Source organism: Bufo bufo, chromosome 1 (assembly GCF_905171765.1).
Source record: "Bufo bufo chromosome 1, aBufBuf1.1, whole genome shotgun sequence".
NCBI classification, from domain to species: Eukaryota; Metazoa; Chordata; class Amphibia; order Anura; family Bufonidae; genus Bufo; species Bufo bufo.
The window spans coordinates 682,928,406-682,950,007 of NC_053389.1; the positions used below are offsets into that span (position 1 = coordinate 682,928,406).

Here is a 21,602-nt window from a genome sequence, read left to right on the forward strand (position 1 = left end):
AAACTGCAGCATGCTGCGGTATTTTCTCCATCCAAAAAACGTAAGAGGGACTGAACTGACGTATCCTGAACGGATTGCTCTCCATTCAGAATGCATTAGGATAAAACTGATCAGTTTTCTTTCCGATATTGAGCCCCTAGGACGGAACTCAATATCGGAAAACAAAAACGCTAGTGTGAAAGTATCCTAAGCAGCAGTGATCTGGATCTACACATTCCACTTTGCGCACATGACATGCACAACTACTACAAAGTACGCTTTTCAAATGTCAGACCCCAATCACGGAAAGCACAGCTATGTGATCTAATAGCTACAATATACAGAATTAATTAAAGAGCTTTCACTAACAAGACAGAAACCTGTGGGGTAGACTGGGCAGCTGATGTAGTAGGGCTACCAAATAGATGAACCCTTTCACACGATCCCAGTCTGGTTCACTGACTTTGGATTGTTGCAGCTCCACTGGAGTGAAGAGCTGTAAGCTTCAAAGACCAATGTTTCACAAACTGTCCCTATTGATTTTGGAAATGAGTCCTTGTTATGAACTTGTGTGAAATTGGGCTGAAAGTAGATGAAAATGTGGAAAACATCTGAACATATCTCGTAGTCATACCAACAGAAAGCAAATGAGGAACATTAAAGTCATAAACCGTAACTTATGCAGAGAGGAGAATGTAGTCATCACCGACCTTGAAAATTTACTAGGTCCTTCTCCATCTTCATCATCAAACTCCATCCTACAGAAAATAAGATGCATGTGAGTCAACAGACAATGAAGGAATACAGTACAGTGCATATAAACGTAACGAGACTGGATCGCCAAGGATAGGTCACGTTTGACAACTCTATCTTTATATAGGTTCCTCAATGACTAGCTGGTAAAGGAGTGTTCATATCTGACCTCGGCTGCTCCATTCCCCTCCTGAGATACTGGAGGGTATAAAGAAGCAGTGCACATTGTCCCACTAAAACCAGTAAATTCTTCGGTGATATCCATGAAAATGCTGGATCTTCCAAAGCAAGAAACAAGCAATTTGCAAGGAGTTGTCTAAACCACACAACTTCAGTATCATGCACTGAGGAAAGCTGGTGAAATTAAAGAATGCACCAAAATACAGGAGAATTGTAGAGAGAAATCAATATGCAATATGGGGGAATATTTATTTTCTGCTAAGATAATAACCCTGAAGCACAAAGCCAAAGTACAGAGGAGCTTCAATACCAGGCACAACCTGACTGGCATGGATGTTGCTGTGTTGGGGCAGCAGTGCAACCACGCTCATCCATTCTGCTGATCGCTGAGGTCTCAGGGAGGGACCTCCACCGATCATAAAGTGATGGGCCTCCTAATCGTTCATTCTGCTCCCTTCCTACAGGAGGTGTACTATAGGAATGAACGTGATGCCTCCATGTCACCTACACGGCGGTTTCCAGCCTGGTCTGGATGTGCTGTGAGGACCGCAGGCATACAAGATGAGGTAGATGGTTTCCCACCATCCTGATCCAGGAAACAGGAAACAAAGAGGAGATGTGAGACATGGGCTTGCTTTAAACAAACACACGCCTCTCTTCCCTCCGATAACCGGAGGCTACTGCGCTCACACGGAAGGGAGGAGACATCTTCATTCCCAAATGAATCTTTGGAAGGTAGAAAAGGGTTTGACAGCTCACATCCTACTCAGCAACCACCAGCGAGGCGATGTTCCTCTGTGAAATCCACAGGATGGTCTGGGTTCCTCCCGCATTGGAAGATGTTCTTGCTTGTGATAAGCTAATCTTGTACTGTGCTCGCCAGTTCTCCATAGCTTTATACACTAGGTGCCAAATGTTCATGCCGAGACTACGCAATGAATCCGCGACTAGCTCTGTGGGATTCCTTGTGCTTTCAGCAGAAAGACGACAAGTTTAAATGTTATTCAGACATTTCTTAATCCAGCTATTGGGTGACAATACATATGGACGCCATTTTGACTCTCTTATGGGTTGTCACCTAGCTTTCCTAGGACCCTCAGTGGCAAATCTGCTCAGATATACAGCAGTGCAGAAGTAAACCTGTATAGCTAAGTAGACCTATTTAGTAATCAGGGATAATGGGTATTTTCTTAAAACCTTAGTTTTACACACATAATCGTGTGGCCAGTGGCTACCCAATGTGGACAGAGGTTCGGCTGCAAGTGTACTTACCCTTATGGCGGTCACACGAGATGAGTTTCCAGCCATTCAAGTGAAGATTAAGGAATTATCAACCTACGGCACTCCAGCTGTTTCGCAGACTACAACTCCCAGAACGTTTCATTCACCTGAACAGCTGAGCAAGTGTGCATGCTCGGAGTTGTAGTTGCACAGCAGCTGGACGGAGTGCGGATGGTCAGAAGCTTGTGGAGGATGTGGCAGCTGAAAACCCTGACCATCAGCTGGTATTGCTGGAGGGAGCTGCCAGTAGCCCCATATTTCCAGGGCGACCATGTACTATGGTCCTGGGATGTCTGGTCTTGTGCCGAAATGTTCAAAATATCATTAAGGGTCAGCTGAGTCAGTACTACTACAGTAGGTCAGGTTTTTAGATTCAGAGAAAATGTCCCGTCACTGGCAGCAAGCATATGGCGAGGAAATGAAGCACAAAGGAGGAGACAGGCAAGCACGGAAATCATTTAGTCACAATGAGCCACCACTCCTGTTTATATCATAGTTATGGTCATATATTATACTGTATATTCTCATTGAAGAGATCTAGGTGGTGTATGGATACTCTCTTATGTGCAAATTAGCATTTTCCAATACTTTCTAATTATGCAAATTAGCTTTTTCCAGAAGGAAGAAAACTTGCATCAGACAAATCAGAGACTTCTCCAAAAGGCAGAGATCCCTGAGCAAGACCCTAAACCAGCTGCACACAGAAGGCTCTCTCTGGTTGGCCGATACAAGATTTCTTCCTTCTGGAGAAAAGCCAGTTTGCGCACTGTACTTTAGAAACATGCATTACTATATATATATATATATATATATATATATATATATATAGATGTTTTTTTTATTATTATTTTTTTAACTGGTCCAGTAAGACTATCAAGGAGTGAAAAAAAATATGGGGGCTACTGCTTTATGGTGGGATACTGCCACCTACTGATGACAGCACAGCATAGTCATTTACTGTGAGGAAATATTGTGCAACAGTTTGAATGAAAACTGGAAAACTGATTTGCCTCAACTTGGAAAAGTTGTAAAAATAAAACATTTTCCTTCAAGAACAAAAAAAAAAAGTTTCCAAGTTGATTTGATATGTATCAATAGCATTTTGTGGTATGTAACAGGCTCTGTTCTACTTGGTAACAAGGCTTTTACACGTAAAGGAGTTGCTCAACTTCAGAAACATCATATAAAGAAATGTAAAAATTCTTGCGGACATACCTTAAAGGGGTTGCCCCTTTAAGTCCGTGCTTCACAGAACGAGCTTAAAGGGATCATCAGACTCTTTTTAATTAATGACCTATCCTCTGCATCGGTCACCAGTATCTGATCCAACACCTTGGACCTCTGCCAACAAGCACTCCACGGGCTTGTCACTCCTTACCCTAGGAAACTGACAACACGAGCATCGGTCACATGGACTCAAGTGAGTGGGAATGAGCTGCATTTCAGCCACGTGACTGGGATAGGATAGGTCTTCAGTTACAAAAGAGTTGGATAACCCCTTAAACCTATGCTGTGAAGCCCCCTGGTGCCCATAAATAATGGATGTGAACAAACCACAGACTATGCAGGCATGCTCAACCTGCGGCCCTCCAGCTGTTGTAAAACTACAACTCCCACAATGCCCTGCTGTAGTCTGGTCAGAGCATGCTGGGAGTTGTAGTCTTGCAAAAGCTGGAGGGCTGCGGGTTGGGCATCCCTGGACTATAACTTCTCAAGATGGTGGATGCTGAAAGCGTTTTGCATAGGTGTAGGTATAGGAGATTCTGCTGCTTGTATCTGCGCCTGTGCTATATGATTCAGCAGGGGGCTGAAAGCTGGTAATGCATGTGAATTGGATATTTTATGGCACATTTATATACACCCAAAAAATATTCACGGATTTCAAAATCCTCTGCATGCTCATTACTAGTGTGGATTCCGCACTGAAAAGTCTGCTGTGGATTAAATCCATTGCATCACACCTGGCGGATTTGCTTGGGAAATGGGCATGGCTTCATGGCAAAGGATGAGTGGCCTACGAAGCGACATACTGCACCAAAACCGTGCCACAATTGTATCCCAAAGTAAGCCAAACCAGTAGCTGGTACAGAGTCAGAGAAAAGTGTCTGCACCAGATGTGTCATCCAGCCTGAGCCCCTGTGATCTATCTGGTGCAGGTCTAGGCAGCCATCTGTGTCCCAGGGACATTATCACTCAATGAAGCAGGTAAAAAGGGTTGCCACAACTGCTCATTTCACTCTTTATATGACTTTACTTGTATGTTGCTGCCCTCTGGTGGCAGGACTCCTAAATTACACAAGATTGTTCTACCACAAACAAATTATTTTTTGCTTCGGTATAAAAATGAAATAATATATATATATATATTTTTTTTAAAACACTTTCCTCTAAAAAGAAAATGGTCATTTCCACACTTATGTAGACGACCTGTAACTTCATTTTGTGGCAATCGCCATAAAAAAATATATATCAATCATTAAAATGTTACTAACTTACTACATTCTACTGTAGGTGTGAGGATCTTGTGAATGGCTGACTGTAATTTTACATGGTTGCACAGGTAAACCCAGGAAAATACATGTAAGGCTACATGCACAGGACCGTATGTGTTTTGCGGTCCGCATCCTATCCGCAAAAAAAACGGAACGGACACGGAAACAATCAACGTTCGTGTGCCTGTTGCCTAATAGTAATACTCCTGAAATTCAGCAAGAATAGGGCTTGTTATGAATGACAGCCTGAAATACAATCTACCGCAATTGGTTTCCTCGGCTGTGTAGTCAACCATAAGTTCACAAGGACACGGGGAGGCGATTATTGCTAGAGGAAGGATAGACTCATGCCGCTAAATCACCTGAGAGGAGGAGACGGTAGCTCCCTGTTTGGGGTGTTACTTTGTTAGCTGGTGAAGCAGGAAGGTCAGTGGGTCCTGCGACACTGGCACCTTTCTGATCTATCCTGGTGACACAGATTTGCCAGTCATATATACAGATTCTCAATTTCCATTACAACTAGGGGGGCTACATAGTGGGCACACACTAGTTTAACTCTTTAAGGCAGGGATGCCCAACTTGCAGCCCTCCAGATATTGCAAAACCACAACTCCCACAATGCCTTGCTGTAGACTGATAGCTGTAGGCTGTCCAGGCATGCTGGGAGCAGTTTTGCAATATCTGGAGGGCTGCAAGTTGGGCATCCCTGCCTTAAAGAGTTAAACTAGTGTGTGCCCACTATGTAGCCCCCCTAGTTGTAATGGAAATTGAGAATCTGTATATATGACTGGCAAATCTGTGTCACCAGGATAGATCAGAAAGGGAGCTACCGTCTCCTCCTCTCAGGTGGTTTAGCGGCATGAGTCGATCCTTCCTCTAGCAATAATCGCCTCCCCGTGTCCTTGTGAACTTATGGTTGACTACACAGCCGAGAAAACCAAAACCTGCTTTAAGGACATGCTGTAGATGTCTCTCTTTATAGAGCACCTGTTTCAAGACCAGCTACATCACCAAGACCCGCTATGTCACATCACCAAGACCCGCTATGTCACGTCACCAAAAATTGCTTTTCTGCATTAAATAATCCTAACCTAGTGAACTTCAGAGAAAAGAGGACAAGCTGGTCCACGGCAGAAGCCGGCAGTGACAAGTCTACATCCTGGACAGTAATGATGCAGGATCAGGTTTGGGATGGTAAATTTGTGGGGTTATCGATCAGTGAACGCTCTTCCCACTGCAACAAGTGGTACCGGCAGATCCTGATCCAAGACTCCCATGGATTGCCCAGCATGAAATATTTGGCTGATTCTCGACTTCCATCTGTCCTTGTGGTCACACATGGCACTTAGTGGAGTATTCTTTACCTGCATCAACCAGCGACACCGGATGAAGAGGCGGCCTACTGACAGACAGCAATACAGGGGAATGTATAATAAGGTAAAGGGGCTGTCTAACTTCAGCAAATGACACTTATCATGTAGATACAGTTAAAGGGGTATTCTGCTTTCTTTATACTGATGACCTATCCTCAGGATAAGTCATCAGTATCAGATCGGTGTGGGTCCGACTGCCGGTACCCCGTCCAATAAGCTGTTCGAAGAGACCGTAGCGCTTGTCCGAGCACTGCCTTCTCTTCACTCACCATCACAACCGCAGCAGTGAGCAGTGTAATTACAGCTTTGTGTCCACATTCACTTCAATGGGACGACTTCTTCTTCTTCAAGTGAATAGGACGGAGTCATCCCGTGGAAGTGAATAGGGATGGTGGAGATGTAATTACACTGCTCACTGCTGCAGTTGCGATGGTGAGCCGGTAAACAGTGAAGAGAAGGCAGCGCTTGTACAAGTCGGACCCCCGCCAATCAGATATTGATGATCTATCCTGAAAATAGGTCATCAATATAAAAAAAAGGAGACAACCCGGTTAACTCCATCTACATGATAAATGCCATTTGAAGTAAGACAACCCCTTTAAGGGAAGCAGATTGCCGCTATCTTATTACGGACACCACTGGGCTGCGGCTACTACAGGAACACTGCCGTGGCTAACATATGTGCACTACATAGAAACTGCTGAGCTCGTGACTACTATATGAAATGTCAAATAAATATAGGTAGGTTGAAAATTAGCCTTAGAGCCTATTCAGACGATCCTCTGTCTGTCCGTAGAAGGCACAGTGGACTGAACAATGACCCCTTATAGTCAATGGGCCAAATCCCATGTCTGATCTACATAACTGCAGGAGGCTCAATTTTCTCGCTAGACTCGTCCACTCAAGTAAATGGATCAGTAAGAACGGACACCAGATGGACGCCGTGTGTGCAGACCTCTGGAACACAGAAGAGTTTTACAGGACTCATCTGAAAGATCTTGGGGTGCACCCACGCTCTATGGATTTTGTCGCAGAAATTTCCGCGACTGAAAATCAGTTCCATTCATTTCAATGGGGCGGCAAGCACATGGATTTCTGCAAGCCCCATTCAGGTGAATGGAACTGATTTTCAGTCGTGGAAACTAGTGAAGGCGCCCTTACTCTACTGAGGTCATGAGGAGCCAGACATAATAACCACATCATCATACCAAGAGAACGGCCACTGCCGCACTTTCACTCCATCCTGAAAAACCCAACCCAAATGTTAACTTACCCTGACCGTCGTTTTCCACCCCGTGATGATGGCAAAGGGCCGGCCATTCTCACCTGCCCGGCTGTCATGGCAGCTCCTGGTAACGTCACTGATCCTGGTATGTCTGTGGTCATTTCTGTGAACCAGAACTGATAATATTAATTATAGAACAGTAGATCTCATATTAAACCTTACAGTACGTGCTTCATATAACATACAAGACATATAACATATACAAGCATTAAAGGTGTCGCTCCTTCCATTAACAATTCACAGTGAAATCCCTTGAATCCTTGTCCTAGATGATGAGACGGTCTGTGCTGTCTGATACTTAGAAAACAGTATATAAGATGATATTATTATATCTTGAGTACCTGCAGTAAGGTGGTGAAATCATCCCTTCCAGATATATATTATGGCCCATGTACCATGCTGTCCCTTCTAGATGTATTGCTGCAGCATTTTATGTGTCCTGATGATGGCTGTAAATCTGTGTTCTACTCCTTGGAGAGGACCAGTGGTCACATAGCCATGCCAGAGCTGGTCCTCAAGTAATGCCGCTCTACAGTATCCTGTAAGGAAGCGCTGCATATGGCCATAGCCCAACGACCCAGGGCTGCGTTATCTGTGAAGAGCAACATGGCGGCAGAGATTCTTTAAGTGACGTCTTTGCCACCGAGCAGAAGCAGGTGCTGGGCACACATTAGGAGGGCATCTGGTCAGGGTGTGCGCTGTGATTCTTGGGCTGGAGCGTCTCCTGCCACAGCCGTGTATTGTGGCTAGTGCTAGGAGCATTCAGCCTGGACAGCAGGATTGCTATGTTACTACGAGCTGCACACAAACGTATTGGTTGTCCGCATCTGGTCCGCACTTTTTCCGTGTCGGATGCCGACCCATTCACTTCAATGAGGCTACAAAAGATGCAGACAGAACACCGAGCACTGTCCGCATCTGCACTTCCATTCCGTGGCATCCGCAAAAATATAGAACATGTCCTATTATTGTCCGCATTACAGGCTATGGTCGTATGTGCATGAGCCCTAAGGGAGATGCTGAAATTGTTGAGCAGACCATAAGGAGGTGCTGCAGCAGCAGAATTATAGTCACCGTCACCCTAATATCAGGGAAACATATTACATGCACTGTTATAGCAACTCTGGGCACTACCAGTGGGACAGCTGTGTGCTTTCTGAACTTGGTGCTTAACCTCCCGGGCAGTAATCTCCGAGTGTGGATCGGGGTTAACTTTCACTGCCAGATGCGGTTACCCCGGACCACAAAACACTGACGCCGCACATGGCTGGCACTTACATAGAGAAGTCCTATGCTTGTCCGCAGCTGCAGACAAGAATAGGACATGCTCTATTTTCTTGCAGAGCTGATGACCGGAAGTTCGGGGCTGCGCTCCGGAAATGCAGATGCGGACAGCTCACTGTGTGCTGTCCGCATCCATTCCTGCGTCATTAAAAAAGAATAGTTCTGCACCCGTTCCACATTATTGCGGAACGGGTGCGGGCCATTCATACGGACGTCTGAACTTACACTGCAGTGTCCCAGAAAGTCCATTACCTGTTCCCTGCGAGTCGGGCGGCGCATGAGGCAGAACTTGGAGGGAAATTCAAAGCAATAAAGTGACATACACAAACAGCGATACAGTGTAATCTGTGAGGATTACACTGCATCAAACCAAAAGACTTGTCCCTAGGGATCATTCTCCAGTGCCCTGCCTGCCCTTTTACTGTCATTTCTGCCTGGAAATTTTTCGGCCATGGCATCAAAAAAGCATCAATTTAGTGCAAAAGCAGTTTTAGACCAGATAAATGACAGCGGCAGTGACTTAGAAGTACTCGCTGAATTGAGCAATAGCGATTCATGGGGGAAATTCCTCATCCGACACTGATCAGACAAGTGACAGTGACGAATCTGCACCTGAGCTCAGCAATGTGCGAACCTGGTGCCCTATATACTGTGGTACGGGTCAGGCAGCGCCCCAAGATTCCCATTTACTGGAACACCTGGTATCAAAGTAGACGTTGAGCACAACAACCCTTTGGCACACCTACAATTATTTCTGACTGATGAGGTAATTGAAAAGATTGTTACGGAGACAAACCGGTACAAAGAGCAACAATCCGCTACTCTGTGTCACAAGTTTTCAAGAAGCAGAAAGTGGGAACCAGCGACCAAAGATGGTATTGGACCACTAATAAATTACTTGCAAATCCATTTTTGGCACCGTCATGTCAGAGTACAGATTTTCCCTGATTATGACATTTTTTCACTTCACAAGCAATGAAGAATTTGATTAAACTACTTATCCTGCACCAAAACTAAAGAACATTTTGGAAATATATCAAATGATGGTAAAGAATTTCCAACAGACCTATGTGCCAGAAAGACATGGATGATCATAGATGAAAGTCTAATGGCCTACAAGGGACGGCTCAGCTGGATACAGTCCATTGCATCAAAGAGGGAACGATTTGGCATAAAATCCTATATGCTCTGCAAACCGTTAACTGGCTGCATTTGGAATTCAGTTATATACACTGGAAAAGGCACAAAATTCAATCCAAAGTACAACCACTATGGAATGTCAATATCTTCCGTCCTCACACTGTCACGGTCCCTCCTGTGAGAGAGGTGAGAAAATCGGATAGACTTAATGCACGTGAGGCTATCTGACAGGTCTCTCTGTTTTCCTCTATGTATGTGTCACGGCTGAGGATGGGGGAAATCCTCAGCCGTGCGATGCCAGATGCTGTTGGCCTACTCGGCCAGGAGAGCAGGATAGGGAGCAGGTCACCTCCTAACAGCGTCCCTACCCTGACCCTAACTCCTAACTGCATGGGCCGACCTTAAAGGTAGGAGGACCCATGCGCAGGAACCTCGGATCCCTAAGGCTGGGTTCACACGAGCGGATGCCGTGCGTGACATCCCCTCCGTGAATGACAGCCAAGACCCGATGCAGACTGCAGAGGCACGGAGCATTAACATGACTGATAATGTTCCGTGCCTCTCTGTGACCTCTTTACTACGAAATCACAATGACAACTGTGATTTCGTAGTAAAGAGGTCACAGAGAGGCACGGAGCATTATGAGTCATGTTAATGCTCCGTGCCTCTGCAGTCTGCATCGGGTCTTGGCACTCTTTCACGGAGCGGATGCCACGCACGGCATCCGCTCGTGTGAACCCAGCCTAACTCACCCTCCGTCCGGTCCCTGCGCTAGGAGTCAGGGTAAGATGACCTACTCCCCCTAGGCACGGAGGAGCAGGAGTCTCACTAGCCAAGCTGTTGGGAAAAAGGGGAACCAAAACAGACTAACGGAAATGGCAGGTGAACTAAGTAGTTCAACCAACCTGCCACAGCCTTGCTGACTGGATCCCTGAGAACACACAGAATCCAGAACCATTAGCTGCACAAACCAAACGAAGGAAGGACCCAACAGAACATCAGATGGACATCTCACACAACATGACATAAAACATAAAGTGACATTTTCTTTATGACCACAGGGGTGGCTCTCACAGGCAGATAATAACACAGGAGGCTGCTCCAGCAAGCATGGCTGAAACAACCCACTGAGCCATGCTAACAGCGAGGCTATATAGGCCAGGAAGCCACACCCCACAGTCGGACACACCCAGTGACACACAAACACACTGGGAAGGAGGTTAACCCTTCCAACACCAGAGAAGGGAAACATAAATTAAAAGGGAAAGTGTCCAACTCAGAAACACACTGTGGCTGTTGCCGCAGGCAACGACATGGGTGGCAACCATGTCCTGGGAGTTAGCCCGAAGGCCGGGACACTGCCACCACATGTACACCATGCAACCAAACGTTGCCACGGGCAACCACAGTGAGGAGAAGATGTAAGTGTACACCACACAAAACAGAGAGTGCACACCGACATACAAAAGTGCATACATACACACAACTCCTAGGAAACCGCACACATAGCTGTTGTCCGCGGCAACCGCATCTGAGGCCAACTACATTATGCCTCAAGCTGCGGTTGAAACTACAACACAAAACCGCGGGCAACAGTATGCGGCTCCCAAGGAGTCACGGCCAAAACCGTGGCCGTGACAGTATGTTGTTGTTTGGCAGGATCTCACCTCTCCTCAGGTTCTGCTTGTTATCAGTGATGAGGCTCTATTTAGATCCGCCTCACACTGCCGACCATGCGGTCGATAGTTTCTCATTGGAGTTGCTAGTGCTGGTGTGTCTTGGATCTCCCACTTCTCCATTCATCTCTAAGCTAAGTACTTGTTGCCTTCGCTGTTTCTTATTATCTGGAGTGAGTTGTTTCTAGGCCTCAGGGAGATGCAGGTTCCTTCATTCTGGAAGGAACCAGCTGTCTCATCCCCTGCTACCTATCCTAGGGTTCATCAGTTTTAGCAGGGCTTTAGGTATTCGGTGTATGAGTATTTCCACCATCAGGATCTGCTCATACTGGCAGGAGTTAGGGAAAGGCCTAGGGATTACTAGGAGGTCACCATCCCTCTTCCTTAGCTTTTGAGGCCTAGATTGTTGTCTGTTTGTTGTGGTGTGTATTTGGTGTTTTCCCTTCCCCTTAACCTGTGACATTCACTCATTGAACCATCAGGGCTATTGTGTAACAACCGACAACTTTTATACATCTCCTGAACTTTGAGTTTCTTCTAAAAAAACAAAACCAATGCCTATGGAACCGTTAGGGCTAACCGCCGTGACATGCCATCAATGTTTGGCAAGAAGAAGCTGAAAACTGGAGAAATGGTTGCCTGGCAGAAAGGCAAGATGATGGCACTGCGGTGACATGACAAAAAAGATGTGTGCCTATTGAGTACTGTTCATAATACCTCGACTGTTATGGTACACACGAAAGGTGGGAAAGAAGTCATGAAGCCACAAGTAGTGATAGACTTCAATAAAACAATGCTTGTGGAATGCCTACATTCGGCACAGAGAAAAGAGTGACAAGCTTCTGGTTCATTCTGACTTCATTTGGAAAGTTGCTGAACGGATCTTTGTGAACCACCAAACACCATCAATGGCTGTGAAAAGACCTGGACGTCGTGCTGTTGATGTTGTCAACCCAGAACGCCTGACTGGTCGTCACTTCATGGACTACATCCCACCAACCGAACAAAAGTCAGCACCTACAAGGATGTGCGTGGTTTATTGCTCAAAGCGAGATGATAATGGGAAGAGAATCCGAAAGGGAGCCAGGTTCCATTGTCCTGATTGTGACGTCGGACTTTGTGCAGTCCCGCGTTTCTAGGAGATTAGGAATAACCAGGACTCTTCTCAGGTAGATGGGACTCTTTTCCAATATCGGGCTGCAATGATTATGATGCTGGTTCTCAGCAACCACTTACTTTTAGCTCATGAGTGACACACCGCTAAAATCACATAGCTGTATGAGGGCTTATTTTTTGCGGGACAAGTTGTACTTTCTAATGTCATCATTAATTATGGCATAAAATGTTGTGGGAAGCGGTAAAAAAAATGGGGGTGGAATTATAAAAAAAAAGCAATCCCTCCACCGTTTTACAGGTTTTGTTCCCACGGCGTTTTGTTTACGGAAAACTGACCCATGGCCTTCATTCTCTGGGTCAGTACAATTACAACGATACCCCATATGTATAGGTTTTTTATGTCTAAATAGTGTAAAAATAAATGTAAACTTTGAGAAACATTAGTTTTTTTTGTTATATCACCATATTCTGACCCCCATAACTTTTTTATACTTCTGTCTACTGAGCTGTTTAAGGGCTCATTTTTTGCAGAACAATCTGTACTTTTAATTGATATAATTTTGGAGTATGCATGACTTTTTAATCACATTTTATTACATTTTGGGTAAGAGAAGCAATGAAAAAATGGCAAATCGGCCATTTTGACCCTTTTTTTCCGTTACGCCATTCGCCGTATTGGATATTTTTTTTCTATTTTAATAGTATGGGCATTTTCAGTTGCAGCGATACGCATGATGTTTATATTTATTGTTATTTAGGTATTTATTTTTTAATTATATGGAAAGGAGGGTGATTTAAACTATTGTAGATTTTTTATATATTTTTTGTGATCATTATGTGCCTCATATATGAGCTTATTACATTTTTTTATTTTGGTTTATCAGGAATTTATTATTTGCTTATTTTGCTCACTTTTGCTAATTTCTTATCCTGGCCTGCCATCTGGTGGCCAAAATAAGAATTGCAGTTTGAATACTGTTCGCCTACTCAGTAAACGTAAAGAATTGCATTTGCTGTCTATTTAATGCGGTTCTTTCTTTCTATATTATTTTCCAGACTACCCATGCAGTCATTTATATGAATTATAATTATTTTTTGTGGGACTTATTTTAGAAAGAAAATATAAAAGTTATGTTTTAAGTAGGCTAACCCTCCAGTGATCAGTATTCAGCGCAACGACCTATGTCCGGATTGGACACATAGGTAGGAAGCCCGGAAGAGCGAGCCTCCGGGTTTTTGCGCATTTAGGTGCCGTGATCTCACTTGATCACGGCATCTAAAGCATTTAATTACCGCTATAGGCATTATATGAAACAGCAGAGATCTGCCGGCCATGACGCCAGCTGCACGTGCGAGCGGGCGTCATGTTTACACATCGCACCAGCGCCGTAGCCTAAGGGTTAAAGCCTTATACACATGCCAGTGTTTTGATCAGCGATATCCATCAGTGATTTTGAGCCAAAACCAGGATTGGAGCCTCCACAGACATAAGTTATAAGGGAAAGATCTGCTCCTGTTCTGGGTTTAGAGCCGCACCTGGTTTTGGCTCAAAATCACTGATGGAAATCACTGACATGTGAATTAAGCCTAAGGCCTCATGCACATGACCGTTGTTTGGGTCCGCATCTGAGCCGCCGTTTTGGCGGCTCGGATGCGGACCCGTTCATTTCAATGGGGCCGCAAAAGATGCGGACAGCACTCCGTGTGCTGTCCGCATCCGTGGCTCCATTCCGCGGCCCGCTAAAAAAATATAACGTCCTATTCTTGTCCGCGCTTTGCGGACAAGAATAGGAATTTATATTGCCAGCGCCCGTTCCGTTCCACAAATTGAGGAAGGCAACACGGGCGTCTTCCGTTTTTTGCGGATCCGCGGTTTGCAGACCGCAAAAAACGGCACAGTCGTGTGTATGAGGCCTAAGACTGCACCCATTGTGGAACTGTCATGCCTGTCTGTGCCTTCCATTTCTAAACAGGACCTGTCACCTCTCCTGACATGTCTGTTTCAGTAACTACTTGCATTCCCCATGTAATAATTCTGGAGTACCCATTCATTTGACTCCATGTTGCGCTATTACTCTATTATTCCTGCTAAAAGTTATAAATGAATTAGCAGCAGTCTGCAAAGAATGTCCTTTTGGGCGTTACCATTTTGGGGTGTGTCCCTGCACAATTTGACACTGGCAGGACTTATTGAATAATGTCAGACTGTACAGGGGTGCACCCCCAACTGGTAACACCCAGTTCAATCTTTATTGCTGACTGATGCAAATTAATTCATACATTTCTCGCATCAATAATAGAGTAATGGCAAAACATAGAGCCAAAAGAATAAATGTTACAGAACTGTTATTACATGGAGAATGTAAGTAGTCACTGAAACAGACCTGTCAGGAGGTATTACAGTGTTTCTCCCGTCGGTACAGACACTGCCTCTCACATGAATATGAGAATTTCTGGATAACTGGATGAAAGACTTCTGGAATTTTACTGTACTATTCGCCAATTTTCCTTGAACATCCTTACGCATATAGGGGGACATTTATGACCAGATATACGCCACTTTTGTGGAGTATATCTAGAGCAGATTCTGTCGCACGCCATGGTGCAGCAGAATCTGCGACTTCTTCGCCGCTCACGCCAGGTCAAAAAAAGTAGGCCTGCAGGCCCTCTCATTCATCATTTTCTACCCCTGGTTTAGGCGTAAAAAATGGTCTAAATGTAACACAGCAAAGAAACTGTCTCACATTTAGAATCAGAGGTGGATACGCTAAAGTTATGTAGAGGCCGGCGCTTCTTCATAACTCCAGCGGATCCACCGCCAGGTATAGGGGTTATAAAGAACCTCGTCTAAAACGCTGGTCTTAATAAGGCTCCATTCACACGTCCGTGGTGTGTTGCGGACCCGCAAATTGCGGATCCGCAACACACCCGCCCGGCACCCCTATAGAAATGCCTATTCTTGTCCGCAAGCTGCGGACAAGAATAGGACATGTTCTATCTTTTGCGGAGCTGCGGACCCGAAGATCGGGGCCGCGCGCCGCGGATGCGGACAGCACACTGTGTGCTGTCGGCATCCATTCCATCACCATAGAAAATGAATCGGTCCGCACCCATTCCGCAAAATTGCGGAACGGATGCGGACCCATTTGCAGACGTGTGAATGGAGCCTTAATGTGCCCCATAATCTCTCTATTTTTCTCTCTAGATTGCTTTTGCTATGGATCTTACACATTCTTACAGGCTTAATGCTATTACCATGTCACACATGATAGTCTGAGGCAGTGATGGCTAACCTCCGGCACTCCAGCTGTGGTGAAACTACGACTCCCAGCATGCTCCATTCATTTCTATGGAGTTCTGAGAACAGCCAAGCAAGTGTACATCTTGGGAGTCGTAGTTTTACCACGGCTGGAGTGCCGGAGGTTAGCCGTCACAGGTCTAAGGTGTCCCAAAACCCCATCGCTGCTCAAATATGGCTCCACCGCCTGCCCAGGGGACAAACTTGTTCTTAATAGAAATGGATGACAATGACGCAGTAGAGTCTGTCAAACCCCAGCTAATTCTTCATCAAGGTTTACTTAAGATCACTCCTAGTTCTACTAGTTTGTAAGAGACAAGGTTGTCTGAAACCACAAGGAGCCTTAGACACAAATATATGAGGAGACGATCTACAATGAGTAGACAGGTCACACAGGACAACAGATTGGCAATAATGCGGAATCCACAAGCCAAGCGGAGACCACCACAGACAAAGACCCTGATAAGCTAGGCCTATATAAGGTGGCACACAGAGGAGAACACCCCGCTAACCCAAGCACAACCGGGTGACAATACAGAAACCCTAAACTTTTACCTCCGGGAGAGGGGATAAGTAAGAGCGGACGGCGCTTCCTCCTAGTAGAGAACCGAGCACCGAGGACACAGCATCATCAGTATGCAAGAAACCTGGCAGCAATGGCTGAGGTGGAGGAGGGGGCGAGAATTTGTATTCAGCTCAGAACAAGACAACATCCCTCGCTGCCTCTGTTCACAGTGGTGGTGATTCAGCTGGCCTCACGAAGCAAACCTCTATCAAACAGGTTGGATATTGGGACTGCTTCACGTGTGCTTCTCCCTGCCCTACCAAACACGCCTCTTACCCACCAGAGACCTTTATACTCTAAGGGGAGGTTCACACGGAGGTTTCTGGAATCTGAAATATAAACAAAAGACACTTCATCTTCATGTTGGTTCCACTTCTGCCTCCAAAAATCTCCATGTGAACCTACCCTAAAAGTCTCATCTGTGAGGGTGACGGTGAAGGGGGCGAGTGTGTGCGGTCACTAGGCTATCTGCAGATGAAGCAGAGTTGCTGCCGAAATGATCCGCAGCAATTCCACAGGGAAATCTGAAAATCGTGCGAATCGCGCATGTGTCCTTATCGAAAGGTTGTTGTCTTTATGCATCAATCCATTTAAAGGGGTGTTTTATCCACAGAATGCCACCCCCTCACCACCATCCCACCTCGTGAGGCCCGGAGAAGAATAAAAGGAGACGTGGCCGCCTGGCGCTCTCAATTCACTTCTATGGGAGTTAGCAGAGAAAGTCTCCGCTCAATTCATTACTCCAGCTGGATGGTGGGGGGCCCCCATTCTGGAGATAGGTGGGGCCCCTATCTATCAGACAATTAGGTCATTCCATGTAGACATATCATGAACGTCTAAGATTCTAATACCTTTTTAAGCAGGATCTACAGACAGATTTCATGGGGGTCATAAAGGTGCATGGTGGGAAAAAACCTTCTGCCTGAAACATAGCAATTTGCTAAATCACGAATGTAACAAGTAGAAACCAAACAGATCACCAACAGAAATCGCACACAACGCGTCGGTCTCGCAGGGTGAGTATGCGGCAGCCAGAGGTGGCAATGACGCCTGTACAAGCGTCTATTACGCTTTTTCAGGCCATTTTATTCGCAATAACGCCTTAGACTTTCCCCCCACATTCATCAGCGCTGTGAACGGTGCGGGCAGAGCAGCGATGCTGCCTGTGCCTGAAATAACCAATAACAAAGCTCCTGATATGAGAAAAAAAGGGATTTCACCTCACCCACCGTCCTTCGCCGTGCACGGATCCCGGACCAGGAATCAATCAAAACAGTAGAAAAAAATCCAGCAGCAGGCTCAGGATAAAATCCAATGTCTTTATTACTTCATTAGAAAACCCATAGGCCGACCAGACAGGCAAGGTCTATGCGTTTCGACTATACGTCTTAATCATGACCACCCTTGTTGTTAGGAGCTTTGTTATTAGTTGGGTATTGGCGAGCCAGAGCGATACAAGTCGGGTGAGGCAGGGGAAGCCGACGGGAGCCTGAAAGAGGAGGGGCCGGCTGTAGTAAGGAGAGCAGGGCGCGCTGCCCAAGGACCCTGGCAAACATGACAGGGCCGCTGGAGAGCTAAGGAGCCGCGGACTCATGTGACTGGTCCCCGGTCTGAGAGAAGAGCTGCCCCTGGGCCTGTGCTGGGGGGTGGGAGAGTTGTGTCAGTGAAAAGCTCGGCCTGTCAGTCTTCAAGTGAGTGAGTCCCCCCTCCTCCAAATATGGTTCCGTCCAGTCTCCCAGTTCTCTGCTCCCCCCTCCTCCCGTCACCCCACTAGTGACCCTGCTCCCCTCTTCTCCTGCCACCCCACTAGTAACCCTGCGCCCCCCCTCCTCCTGTCACCCCACTAGTGACCCTGCTCGCCTATCCTCCTGTCACACCACTACTGACCCTGCTCCCCCTCCTCCCGTCACCCCACCAGTAACCCTGCTCCCCCCTCCTCCTGCCACACCACTAGTAACCCTGTGCCCCCCTCCTTCTGTCACCCCACTAGTTACCTTGCTCCCCCCCACTACTGACCCTGCTCACCTCTTCTCCTGCCACCCCACTAGTAACCCTGAGCCCCCCTCCTTCTGTCACCCCACTAGTGACCATGCTCCCCCCTCCTCCTGTCACCCCACTAGTTACCTTGCTCGTCCCCGCTAGTGACCCTGCTCCCCTCTTCTCCTTTCACCCCACTAGTAACCCTGCTCCCCCCCACTACTGACCCTGCTCCCCTCTCCTCCTGCCACCCCACTAGTAACCCTGCTCCCCCCCACTACTGACCCTGCTCCCCTCTCCTCCTGCCACCCCACTAGTAACCCTGCTCCCCCCCACTACTGACCCTGCTCCCCTCTCCTCCTGCCACCCCACTAGTAACCCTGCTCCCCCCCACTACTGACCCTGCTCCCCTCTCCTCCTGCCACCCCACTAGTAACCCTTCTGTCACCCCACTAGTGACCCTGCTCCCCACTCCTCCTGTCACCCCACTAGTGACCCTGCTTCCCCCCTCCTCCTGTTACCCCACAGGGAAGAAGCTGAACAGACTCCACCAACTATGATGGGATCCGTTCAGTTTCCGTTCGGGATTCTGTTTTTTTACCAGACAAAAAAGTACTGCACAAGGCTTTTTTGTCTGGTCTTTCAACAGAATCTGCAACAGAGGCTCCAAACGCAGCCTCCAATGCAGATGTGAGTGAGTGCAGGCCTATGTATTATGTATTTTAATTACCGCAACTTTCGTACTCCTCCTCGGGTAAAAATACTCCTCAAAAATGCTTAGAGGAGTGTTTTTACTCTTCTGGAAAAAACATAGGGCGACCTCTGGCGGCAGCTCCCGTCCTGACCTCCCAGCACTGCCGAGGTCGCATAGCATTATATTGATTTATGATGTGTTGAACTCGCTTGTGTGAAAGCCGCCATAATCACATATCTCATCCTGCATGAAGATAGCTAAAAGTGCCACCAATGGTCATCAGAACTGAACACTTCTGAGAACGGCTTTACCAGACGGACAATACACGGCATGGATCACAAAGGGTTAAGAACCCTGCTATAACAAAAAGGACAGATCAAAAAGACATCATCGCAGACGAATGCCCAAGGCCACATCCATATGGTCATAGTTTCCTACAATGGAATTTGCACATAACATAGGATGAAAATATGGCCAGTAAAAGCAGGGGAATCAAAACCCACCATGCGGGTCCTGCAGGAGCCGTCAGCAGGATTCGGGTGTGGATGGTCCTGTTGATGCCCTGCAGGCGCAGTCTGCCTGGTCTCATCTGTAAGGGCGGGTTCACATCAACGTTATGAATTCCATTATTGCTGTCCGTTATAACGAGGTTATAACGGAATTCAAAAGAGAAACCTTTAGAGGCATAATAGTGGGGCAAGCAGAACGGATCTGTCTGCTGCCCATAGACTTCTATTATGACTGATCAAAACAGAATGCCTCTAAAGGTTTCCGTTTTGAATTCCGTCTTACGAATTCCGTTATAACCTCGTTATAACGGACAGCAATAATGGATTTCATAACGTTGATGTGAACCCGCCCTAAGATGTATATAGACAGACTGCTCTATTCTGCTGGGGACCTGAAATACACTGCCTCACCTCATACATCTGTGGTAACACTAGGATATGCCACCCATTCATTTTTTTGGGGCGTTCCAAAAATGGACGAGTTTCCGGCAGTCCCATAGTGATATGACACCTATGTCTGCGGTGACCCACCTCCTTTAAAGAGGACCTTTCACCGATTATTACACTATGAACTAACTATACAGACATGTAGAGCGGCGCCCGGGGATCTCACTCACTGCACTTACTATTATCCCTGGGCGCCGCTCCGTTCTCCCGCTATGTCCTCCGGTATCTCCGCTCACTAAGTTATGGTAGGCGGAGTCTGCCCTTGTTCTTCTGTAGCGCTGGCCAATCGCATTGCAGAGCTCACAGCCTGGGAGAAAATAACTTCCCAGGCTGTGAGCTCTGCGCTGCGATTGGCCAGCGCTAGAGCACAAAAAGGGCAGACTCCGCCTACCATAACTTAGTGACTGGTATCTCCGCCTACTATAACTTAGTGAGCGGAGATACCGGAGGGCATAGCGGGAGAACGGAGCGGCGCCCAGGGATAATAGTAAGTGCAGTGAGATCCCCGGGCGCCGCTCTCCATGTCTGTATAGTTAGTTCATAGTGTAATAATCGGTGAAAGGTCCTCTTTAAGTTTGTTGTCGATTGTCCCCAGAAGTAGCCGTGTCTGTTACTGCAGCTCACTCCATTCCTGTTAATAGGACTGAACGGCAATACCAGGCATTAGGGGCGGACTGGGAACTTAAAGTGGCCATGGAAAAAATAGTAAAAGTAGCCCCGTTTTTGTAGTAGGGTCCACATTCATGGAAGGCAGGGCCAACAATACCATAGTGTGGTACATTATACCACCCAACAGAGCCAAACACCACAGTCAATCACAAAATACATTCCCAAAAACTTCCACTGAGTGGCCATGAGGAGGGTTCAGGCGGCCCCCTGGGCATCGGCCCACCGGAAAATTTCCCGGTAAGGTATATAGCCAATCAGCCCCTGCCAGGCAAAGCACATGGAGAAGATCACAGCCCTTTCTTTAAGGGTTCTTTCACACCAGCCATGTGCACGACGCATCACAGTGCGTAACCACTGACTTCAACGAGTCTGCGATTCGCAAGATGTGGTTTAAACATAGGACATGTTCTTTCTTTTGTGGGTGAAGGCAAGGACGCAAAAGCCCACGGGAAACACACAGAAGCCCTTCTGTGTGCCTCCGGGTCTGTGCTTCTGCACCGCAAAAGATAGAACATGTCCTATATTTCACCGCATCTTGCGGATCATGGAACTATTGAAGTCAAGTGCCCGTGTTTTGTGGATCCGCGGTTTGTGGTCTGCAATAAGTCGCATGCGACTCACCTGAGACATTCCTGCGTCTTCACAGCCAAATGACCGTTCTAAAATAGTCTGCAACAACATGTCACCGCGTAGCCGTACCCTTAGGCCTCTTGCACACGAACGTATTTTCTTTCCGTGTCCGTTCCATTTCTTTGCGGACCGTATACCGAACCATTTATTTCAATGGGTCCGCAAAAAAAACAGAAGGTACTCCGTGTGCACTCCGTTTCCGTATTTCTGTTCCCTAAAAAATTAGAACATGTCCTATTATTGTCCGCATTACG

The 21,602-nt window shown here is 46.6% G+C and overlaps 1 protein-coding gene across 4 annotated transcripts in view; it reads right to left on the reverse strand.

The window, feature by feature from the left end:
- The window catches only part of ARNT2 (aryl hydrocarbon receptor nuclear translocator 2), a 124,696-nt gene that overhangs the window by 99,013 nt on the left and 4,081 nt on the right, over window positions 1–21,602 (reverse strand). Inside the window, exons 3-4 of one of the 4 annotated variants that reach the window (XM_040414146.1) lie at window positions 7,332–7,446; window positions 690–737 (exon numbers count right to left, since the gene is read on the reverse strand). In XM_040414146.1, coding sequence (XP_040270080.1) covers window positions 690–737; window positions 7,332–7,446 — 163 coding nt within the window. Of the gene's footprint in view, window positions 1–689; window positions 738–1,420; window positions 1,530–1,602; window positions 1,767–7,331; window positions 7,447–21,602 lie in introns of those variants that run through there. The other 3 variants (XM_040414148.1, XM_040414149.1, XM_040414147.1) reach the window with 3 other exon arrangements.